The sequence below is a fragment of the Gadus chalcogrammus genome, chromosome 12 (assembly GCF_026213295.1).
Source record: "Gadus chalcogrammus isolate NIFS_2021 chromosome 12, NIFS_Gcha_1.0, whole genome shotgun sequence".
NCBI classification, from domain to species: Eukaryota; Metazoa; Chordata; class Actinopteri; order Gadiformes; family Gadidae; genus Gadus; species Gadus chalcogrammus.
In genome coordinates, this window is record NC_079423.1 from 28630908 (window position 1) to 28642075 (window position 11168).

The 11168-nt window shown below is 47.1% G+C and overlaps 1 protein-coding gene across 1 annotated transcript in view; it reads right to left on the reverse strand.

Moving 5' to 3' along the window:
• LOC130392803 (voltage-dependent R-type calcium channel subunit alpha-1E) overlaps positions 1 to 9075 on the reverse strand; it is a 46450-nt gene extending 37375 nt beyond the window's left edge. The window contains exons 1-3 of the mRNA XM_056603296.1: positions 8809 to 9075; positions 1560 to 1665; positions 1105 to 1244 (exon numbers count right to left, since the gene is read on the reverse strand). Coding sequence (XP_056459271.1) covers positions 1105 to 1244; positions 1560 to 1665; positions 8809 to 9074 — 512 coding nt within the window. The 5' untranslated portion in view covers position 9075. The remainder of the gene's footprint in view (positions 1 to 1104; positions 1245 to 1559; positions 1666 to 8808) is intronic.
• Positions 9076 to 11168: the final 2093 nt, after the last annotated feature.

The window sequence follows — 11168 nt, forward strand, 5'->3', positions numbered from 1 at the left end:
TAGATAGATAGATAGATAGATAGATAGATAGATAGATTGATTGATTGATTGATAGATTTATAGATTGATAGATTGATAGATAGATAGATAGATAGATAGATAGATAGATAGATAGATACATCAAATATCTAGATAGATTGATGGACGAACGGACGGACGGAGGGACGGATTTACAGACAGACAGACAGACAGACAGACAGACAGACAGACAGACAGACAGACAGACAGACAGACAGACAGACAGACAGACAGACAGACAGACAGACAGACAGACAGACAGACAGACGGACAGACGGACGGATAGATGTGTGGTAATATTATAATGAGAGCCACTTGTGACATCTCAACTGGTATCGATTCAGATTGTTATTATCGATTCAGATTGTTATTCTGGATCAACAGTTTGCCAAAGAAACCGTGCCGTCAGATCACCAAAATAACATCCAAAGCAGCCCTCTCCAGGCCAACACTCAACCAACAAAACACCCTTCCCTCCCTCCTCTTTTATACTTACCTCACAGGCTGAAGAACAAATCCCTCAGCTATGAAATTAGATTGCAGACCAAGACATTCTCTGTCCCGTCGAGAGCAAAACAAAAAGGCATCTTGTGCATCATCATTTATCTTTCTAAAAACCAGGGGCGAGGATGGAGGCAATGAACCAAGTCAATATTCAGAGCAGATGAGGAAGAATGGAAAGAAACCTCATCACTTCAAGATTATGACCAGACTCCCCAGGAAGAGGCTAGGTCAAGCAACGTTGCGCTCACTTCACACGCCTCAGCTGCAAATACAGATGATAGAAAACACCTACGTACATAGTGACGAAAAACAACGTGTTGCAATGAATACAATCACAACACACACACTCTCACTCACTCACACAAGCACACTCACAAACACACACACACACACACACACACACACACACACACACACACACACACACACACACACACACACACACACACACACACACACACACACACACACACACACACACACACACACACACACACACACACATTCTTGGGTATCAGTGAACGGTGGTGTTCAAAGGGCCAGCAGTACTATCATTTGGAGGTTGAAAAGGGGCTCTCTTACCCGCTGAGGACCACGATGAAGTCCATGACGTTCCACCCATTCCTCAGGTAGGAGCCCTTGTGGAACACAAAGCCCAGGGCGATGATCTTAATCCCGGCCTCGAGGCAGAACATGCCGATGAAGTATGGCTCCGTCTTTTCCTGTTCAAACCAGACAATGGGGATTATTATCAAGTTCATATTCACACCAAACATTTGCTGTCAACATTCACATTTGTTTTTCTAATAAAAACAATGTGTGTGTGTTTGTGTGTGTGCCACGTGTTGCCAGTGGCACTTTTGCTTGTGTTTGTCGGTGTGTCCATGTCTGCGAGGGAGTGTGTGCGTGCGTGCCTGCGTTCATGCGTGTGTGCGTGTGTGCATATACGCTTGCTTGTGTGCGTGCCTAGGTGCGTGCGTGTGCGCGTGCAGGCATGCGCGCATGTGTGTGTGTGTGTGCGTGCCTGCATATCGTACCAGTCTCTTGGACATCGGGGTCTTGTCCTCTCCGGGGAGATGCTGCTCCAGGGCCAAGACGATGCAGTTGGCGATGATGGTGGCCAGGATCATGTATTCAAATGGAGTGGAACGGCTTGGGGTCAAGGAGAGTCACGTGCATGAAGCCTTCATGACCAGGTCCACGACCTCATGCTCATGGGTGTTTGATGAAACGATTGATGAACATTTGAATGATTTAAAGGGGACATGTTATTCCACCAGGTGTGAGTTTGATTGTCCATTTCAAGCCGTTTTCAAAGTCGGCCTCTTCTGACATCACAAGTGGGCGTGTCCACCTAGATGTATGACGGATAGGCGAGCAACGTTTGCTTGAGTCCACTGGGTAGGCTGGCAGACTGACCTATCCAGCACACATCTAGGTGGACACGCCCGCTTGTGATGTCAGAAGAGGCAGATATTCAAAAACGGCTCGAAATGGCCAACCAAACTCGCGATTTAGAAGAAGGGGGAAACTAATCTGTAAAACGAAAAAAAAGAAGATTCACTACCCACTGCCAATATTATCGTCTTGTAACACCTGTTCACTCCTCTCCTGCCCTCTAGTCTGCTCCCCTGTCTCTTCCTCTACTCAAAAAAACACTGAGCCTAGCCAGAGTCTTTCAATTATATATAAAAAAAGCCCCTAGGACAGTAATTTCATTATGCACTAATGTTAATAGAGACAGACAGACGCTTAGACAATCACTCCTTGCTCTGCTAGTTCCTTCCTACCAAACAGCATTACCATATCACCGTGTACACCCTGCAGCCAAGGAGGCCAACCGACGGCACCGCCACCTCTTCTCAGGTCATGTGCCAGTGCGTATGAGTTCAACAACACACACACACAGACACACACACACACACACACACACACACACACACACACACACACACACACATAGACCCATACAGCCACATTTGTGGACGGGGCGAATACCTGATGCTACAAACAAAGCCCCTCTCCCTAGGATAAGCCTTGCATGAGGTGGTCCCCAGGGACCGCTGCTGGTTAGTAGTTCAAGAGGAGCTCCAGCGGGGCATAGGAAAGCCAGGAATGTGCTCCTGATCTAATATCGAGCCTGGGGGTCTATTTGCAGGAGATGCAAAACGTAATGGAGCTGGAATGAGCAGCGGAATTGGAAAAGAAGATTGAAAAGCAGAGGGAGTTGGAGAGAGAGAGAGAGAGAGAGAGAGAGAGAGAGAGAGAGAGAGAGAGAGAGAGAGAGAGAGAGAGAGAGAGAGAGTGAGGGAGAGAGAGAGAGATCGCTATTAAGTGACGGGATTATGAAGAGGAGATGGAGAAAACAGGTTGTAGACGAGATAAAGACAAAGAGTAAGGCAGGAGGGGATTGGATGAGATTTGATATATAAAATAAAGCCCAAACAGGAGCCGCCGAAGCAGTATTGATGTTTCTGCAGCTGCAGCCAGCGCAGTCTCCCAGGGATGGGCGGGGGGGGGGGGGGGGGGGACAGAGAGGCTAAACAAACAGAGCATTACAATACAAGACGCACGGCTCCCAAGAGACTCCAAGACGCTCCAACCTGCTGAGCCAATTTGTGGGATTCGGCAAAGCCAAACAAATTGTCGCGGCAGTCCCTTAAATGGCTTTCTTCTTCTAGCTTCTGAGACAGCGTCTAAACAAAAGCAAAACATCATAACAGCCGCGGCGTTCATTAGAGATGATTAGAACGAGACTAGAGGAGGAAGTTGTCCCTCTGGTACAATGAAACACGTTATCGTCTCCTTGTTTCGCTCGACGGGCTGCTGGGTTTGTTTGTCGTCTGCCGCCCATGGCTCTCAAACGCCCTTCTCTCAATATTAACTCAATCCAAACAGCGGCGTTGGAGTTAAGAGAGAGGAGGAAGAGAGTGTGTGGAAGGAAAGGAGGAGGAGAGTAGAGGAGGAACAGGAAACAGAGGAGAGAACATAAGAGTGAGGAACGAGAGGTATCCACGGCAACAAGCTTTTTTTTCTCCGTCTCCAGCCACAAGTCAATGCCACGGGACGGTTAATGGGCAGCGCAATACACACACACACACACACACACACACACACACACACACACACACACACACACACACACACACACACACACACACATGCATGTATGCGTTGCAAGACAAACACACACAGACACACGCAGACACACACACACACTGTTATGCACACATACACACACATGCATGTATTAGCGGCCACACACACAAAGACATTTACACACATGCGCACGCACATATGCACACACACACACACACACAGACACACACACACATACACAGACACACACATGCACACACACCACATATGCACAGACAGACAGACACATACACAACCGCGCATGCACGCACACACATGCGTGAATGCACACACGCACACGCACGCACATACACACATGCCCGCCAAACACACAGACATCACAACACACAAATCCATTCACCCACGTGCACAAACGTGTGAACACCCTCGCAACGGGAACACGCTCACACACCCACAACAATTAAACCCACGCGCACACACCGTCCCCGTCCTGTGAATGAGGGCACACACCGAACAACCAGCCCTGTAGGGCCTCAGGAGTCTGTCGGAGCCACTGTGGCAACGTTGGCAGAGGAGGGAGCCCACTCGGACTGCTAAGCTGCACCAGCGATCAGGTGGTTTCTGGGGGTGGCTCGGAGCCCTGAGGGCGTCGGGAGTGTGCGGACGCTGGTCCCGAGGGGGTTCCAGGGGGAACGACGTGACGCAAGAGGGAGACACTGTGAGTCACCGTGACAACGCTCCTCTCGCTCCCTCCTCAAACAAATGGAATAAAAATAAGTCTGGAGATGGGATGGGAGTGTCGAATGGGATGCAACCGCACGCACGCACGCACGCACGCACACACGCCTGCACGCACGCAGACAGAACCGCACACAGCCAGATTAGATTTGAGATTCGAGAGCCGGTGAGTGGGGTTGAAATTGAACACATCACATACATCTGAGGCTGGCTTATTAGATTGTAGAGATGGTTTCTGTTTGTGTGTGTGTGTGTGTGTGTGTGTGTGTGTGTGTGTGTGTGTGTGTGTGTGTGTGTGTGTGTGTGTGTGTGTGTGTGTGTGTGTGTGTGTGTGTGTGTGTGTGTGTGTGTGTGTGTGTGTGTGTGCCTGTCTGTGTGTGTATGTGTGTGTGTGTGTGTGTGTGTATGTGTGTGTGTGTAGTGTTTGTGTAGAAAACCCTAAAAAAGAGGTTGAAGCACGGCTGTAATCTTGAACGAACTGGATGACCTTTGAGCTTCAAGGCCTCCATGATGATGACAAACATCACTCCACTTATTAGATGAAGGTTCAAAGCATTCGTAGCAGACAATTGACTGTTGCGCTACATCGGGCAGTGGTTCCTCTATATTTTGTGCCGTTCAATTTCACTTTGCAGCTACCCTGAAGGCTGGATATTTGATCCACCTCTCTGTTTCCCCTCACAGGTTCTGCCCTCGATTTCGGTGTGCAGTCCAACTCAAAATGGCAGCTTCATTGATCACTCACCCTTCGAATTAAGAACTAATTACAGAAAGGGCGTCAATGCCTGCTTTGGCTTCCAGTGAGTAATACGTCAATGTCAAACACTGTGAAAGCTATTCTTTGCCAAACAAAAACGTGTTGCCTCGATGCGGTACAATACCGAAATTCCGTGTTTAAACTATAATGCAACAGCCTTGCAACACATCGACGTATATAGGGTTGAAAATGCCCTACTACTGGGCGAGGACACTTGCCCAGTAGATTTAGTTTACGGGGCTAAATAAATCTATTCAACCATTGTAAAATAACGATAGCGCAAAATAACCAGGAGTAAATATACTTTTCGTAGCCGTGACACATACAGCCACACAGACAGCTACACACACCGCGCCGTTGTGCAACGTTTAAACAAACTATTAAATTGGATCATCGATAATTCAGGAGTGTACCATCTCAATGGGAAGCTTCCTGCTGTGGAAGCTCTCCCAGTGGGCATCAGAGAGGAGAGGCAGCTGCTGGCTCGCCCCTCCCCAGGTCCGCTGCACTCACCTTGGGCCGAGTGATGGGCTTACCCTGCCCCCAACCGAACAACGATGGATGACATATAACAGCCTCATATCCCCGTGAACACTGCCTATATGCTCTACACTACCATGGGAGATTCAGTGTAAGTCTGTCAATTGAATAGCTTGGGAGGAATCAATGAAGGACAGCAAGACTTAGACATGCAGAGAGCCAGGATATAAGCGCCCAAACATCACACTCTAAACACTGGGCTGACCTTTGACAGATGCCATGCAGGAAGTAGGTGATGGTGTGTGTGTGTGTGTGTGTGTGTGTGTGTGTGTGTGTGTGTGTGTGTGTGTGTGTGTGTGTGTGTGTGTGTGTGTGTGTGTGTGTGTGTGTGTGTGTGTGTGTGTGTGTGTGTGTGTGTTTGAGTGCGTGCGTGCGTGCGTGCGTGCGTGCGTGCGTGTGTGTGTGTTTGTGCGCATGCTGTGCACATATTTTGTTCCTTTTGCAATGGGAATATTAGGTCTCTTTAGTCATCAATAAAAATCCATCACAAATTTCTCTTCACTATTTCACATATTATTTACTATTATGTTGTTTAGCGACTTGCTGTGATTCTTTTGATGCAGGCTATTTAAGAGGCTGTAGGTAAGATTAAAGCGCTATTTTTTGGTGTAATTAGTTTAATGCTACAAAACAAGACCCCTTAGAAGAGCTTAACAGGGTATGTCACACCAAGCTTCCATCACAAGACACAATGGTTGCTAATGGGTTAATAAGACGCAGTTTGGTTCATTACATTACAGTAATGGGACTCTCTCTCCACAGCTACACATTAACATGAGGGCTATACGATTCTGGGACGCTTCCTTGTTTTCTCTGAATGACATTAACCATTTTCTTGTTCTATTCCTTTTCAGCACGGTATAATTGTATCCAAGGCAATTAATCCAAGGTGTGTCTTCTTTAATAGTCATGTACATGCAACCTAGTGTAATATATTTGGCTTTCTGTAAAGCCAAAAAGCAATGAATAATAGTCTACATAATGTTACACCCAAAGACATTTACACAAAGCAATTTCTCCCATGACTTATATGAATTGAAAATATCTGAAAAGGCAGTAGCAGCTGAATATGAACAATACAAGTAAGGCCATTATATTTGTCCTCTTATGAAAACCGATAGACAAGTCAGACATTCAGCCAGCACACAGAAAAACAGTGTCAGTCAGTGAGTCAGCGAGTCATTTTATCAGTCATTGAGTAGGTCAATCAGTGAGTCAGTCAGCCGTTGAATAGAGGGGTGTAGTAAAGGTAACAATGGCTTGGTTAAAAAACACACACCTGGGGAGTTGCACCATAGGGGCACAAATAAGTGTGTGTGTGTGTGTGAGTATTGCGTGCGTGCGTGTGTGTGCGTGTGTGTGTGTGTGTGTGTGTGTGTGTGTGTGTGTGTGTGTGTGTGTGTGTGTGTGTGGGGGGGGGGGGGGGGGGGGGTGTGTGTGTGTGTGTTTGTGTGTGTGTGTAATCCAGGGCTTTACTAGTCACCCAGGAGGCTTTGCACCTGGCCTGCCCATGGGGCGACTTCATACTAAAGTTAAACACTAATAATAGTACCAGGGATATATAAAGGCGATCATGACTAGGTGTTTAAGAGTTCAGGCATGTCGTTTTTTCTGTGAAATTTAATTTTACATTGTTGAATAAGACAATTCGTTAGACTTTGGCCCCTAGTCAGTCTGCCCATGTGGAGTACGCCCGTTCAAACCAACAGTGATTAAGGAGGCCATGACAGATCTTCCCGGCTCACTGTTGACAGCAAAGATTTAGCGCCAACAAATGACACCGGGAAGGAACGGCTATCCACCTAATCCACTTTCCACTCCCAGCTATTATCATGGACTGCAGTGGGATTCAATCAACATTATTCAATCAACAATTCTTTCATCAGTGTCTTAACTCCTCAATCTGCCATTTGTCTGAAAGGGCCAGCAGTGAGCATCCAGTAATACATGGAACAAAGGGTGTGTGTGTGTGTGTGTGTGTGTGTGTGTGTGTGTGTGTGTGTGTGTGTGTGTGTGTGTGTGTGTGTGTGTGTGTGTGTGTGTGTGTGTGTGCACGCGTGAGCATGTGTGTGTGTGTGTGTGTGTGTGTGTGTGCGCGTGTGTGTGCGTGTGTGTGTGTATGTGTGTGTGTGTGTGTTTATGTGTGTGTATGTGTGTGTGTGTGTGTGTGTGTGTGTGTTCAATATCTCAAGACCCTGGAGCTTTGGAGGGCCACACATTGTGTCAGCCTGTGTCGCTATTGTACTCTATTCCTAATTTATTTATTTTGCTCATATACATCGATAAAAAACGGCTGATCTGAAGTTAGATACAAACAGAGATAACTATGAGTTCTGATTGGATGAATAATCTGATGAAGCCTGAACAATGTGGACATGAGAACCGTCAGACTCATGAAGATGACATCATTCAGTGATTCAGCTGGGGCGGGAGAAAGGAGGACAAGGTGATTCCACTGACTGCTATTTTCACCCTTCCCGGGATGTGTTAAGTGGAAGCGTGTGTTTAAATGGAAGTAATGGTGTGAGATCCTGGTCGCCTCTGACTCATCTCGTTATGCCTGGGTCGTGACTTCAGTGATTAACGACAGACACAGGCCTGTGGGATTCACACACACACTTGAAGGATTCTGATCAGTCCGTCAGTCACACAACAGCATAACACAATCACACAGTAAGGAGGGCTCACTCGGACATCTCTCTCGGAAAAAAAACACTCACACGGTGAGTAAAGCAAGGAGGAAAGTGTTGGTTAAAGTATGGCGTATGTGTGAGGGAGTAAGTGAGTGAGTGAGTGTGAGACCACGAGAGAGAGAGAAAGAGTGAGAGAGAACAAGAGAGAGGAGAGGAGAGAGATGGGGGGGGGGGGGGGGGGGTGCGGTGAATTGCGAGCCTGAAATTCAAGCTCAAATACAACAGTATCAGTGCGCTGTCCATGGTGCTGAATTTTCCTGGCTATTGCACGTAAGATTAAACTGTACATTGACTTTTTCCTTCACTGAGTCAATACGGAAACACAACACACGACTAAACAAACAGCAGATAAGCATGGTCATGCTGGAATCAGCTGACATGTTACGCAATAAAGTAAAGAAAACTGTGTTTACATAACACACCAACTTTCACAGACAAAACCAGCAGCACAAAGGATATGGCCACTCGGTGATCTTCTTCGCATACTTCCTGACCACGTTGTCCTCCCCGAAGATGAAGAGGGAGCGGTTGACGGTGAGGCAGTTCTGCCGGACGGGGATGGGGTTGTACAGGGCCATGGTGCGGGCCCGCTGCGCTTTGGTCTGCTTGAAGGCGGGCGAGATGCCCCCCGTGGACACGGTCGCTCCATCCCGATTCCGGTTGCGCTCGGAGCCGCCGTCCCCGGAGCCAAGCAAGCCCGGAACATCGTCCCCGAACCGGGCCATTCTGCCCCGATCAAAGACAGACAAAAACGAAACGAGGGTGGGGGGGAGGGGGAAGCAGAGGGGTTAGCTCCCGCGGGCAAGGAGGAGCGCACGGTGGGTACTTTTGCACGCGTTGACGGCGGTATAGGGGGGTATCGGTAGTTAGTCCATCCTTATAGGAAAACCCATGTTCGTTGTAATGTATAAAAAACAAAGAAGTGAGAGTCTAAAAGACCTTCACGCCTTCGGTTGGCTGTGTCACGTCATGGATCTCAGGGTGAAAAGCACGGAACGCAACACGTCGTTCACCCAACCGCTCCGGGTGTAAACAGTCAATCAACTGGGAACTCTGGGAAACACCGTGAGTGGAACGGTCATAAAGTTTTCTTAAATGAAAAAAACAAAAACACATAGGATCCGTTCTCCGCTGTTTGATAATCCAACGCGCACTTTTTGTAGCGCTCACCAAACCAAAGCCCGCAACAGGTCGCGTCGGCAGCCGGCGGTGCCTCACTCTGGTGGGCACACAGATACCATCCCTATGACGCCGAGAAGGACCGCGTTAATTCACATCAGGAGAGGGAATTCACTCAAACCTCCACTTTCCATCTCCCCTACCTCTCTTTGCAACACCAATCCCCCCAAAAAAAAAAAAAAAGGATAAATCTATTAGTCGCTTAAATGCATGACGACAAAACTTTTCCTCGCGATTTCAACGAAGGTTTTTACTAATTTTTCCTGTTCCGATTCCGCATCCATTTCCTTGAAACAACTCCATCCGTTTGCCACGGGTGAAACTATTTGCAACGTCTCATCGCGGCAGAAGGCTTTTCCGCAATGAGCAGTGAGAAGGCAAGAGAAGCCCTAATGCGACCCCAGCAGCTCTCTACTGAGCACACACACACACACACACACACACACACACACACACACACACACACACACACACACACACACACACACACACACACACACACACACACACACACACACACACACACACGCACACACAATGGCACATCAAATATGCCCCTATAGCCCATCCCCAACCCCTATTATGTGTAGATTGAGCAAACATATCCCACACAAGGGAAAACTGCGGCATTAATCACATAAAGACAGAGCATGGAGTGTGTTGAACCTGCGGTCTCAAAGCGGCAGTGTCCATAATCAACACGTTTGATGATTGTACTGGCCGCGTTAGGTTCTATATTTATCTTTCTGTAATGTCACGCGTCAAACCAAAGGGAGAGACCACCTGCTGCGCTCTGTTTGTTTCCAGAAAGACAAAAGGTGTGCTTCAGCCTATTTTGCGGTAAAAAAATACGAAGGAACAGCTAGGCTAAATATTTCAAATAATACGTTAAGAAATATGCACCGAAAATTATGTCGGGGAATTTAACCTGTTTCACTATAAAATGAATAGGCAAAAAAAAACTTTGAGGATTCAGAAATTGAGGATTTCTGATAAATAAATTTGGTTTGGATAAAATAGAACTGCTCATTTCAATATTAGCGGTCAGAGCTATTAATGATGCCCTCATTAGGTGAGGCTGCCCTTATGGCTTTTGAAGTTCAACAGGGAAGTCTTCCATGATGAACATAATTGGAGGTCTGACCCTTTGCCCGTGTTTTTCATTACTTCCATGTAAAAAATATAAATCTTCCAACGTGATTTACATTTTACTCATTAAAAGCTCACAGGTGGAGAGAACGAGAGTGAGAGAGAACGAGAGAGAGAGAGGGAGAGACAAGGATAGACAGAGAGAGAAAGGAGAGAGGGAGAGTGAGGGAGAGGGAGGAGAGAAATTGAGAGAGAGGGATATGAGTGCAGGGATAAGATGGATCTAGAAAATTCACTGATGGCCTAGAGGATAATGGAGTCACTGATCAATGGCGTGCGCCCCCAGGCTCATTAAAATTCCAACTTAAAAATAGAAGGACGAACGAGTTACAAAGCTCACGCTGTCATCCGTCATGTCAAAATCATAAAGACGAGATGGATTTCTGTGGCAAAAGACACAGAAAAATGTAATTATTTTCTATCTTATTTTCTTTACTATGTCTGAAGGCGCCCGTTCCTGTGTGAAACGCGTCAGTGGGGGCCAACGGTAT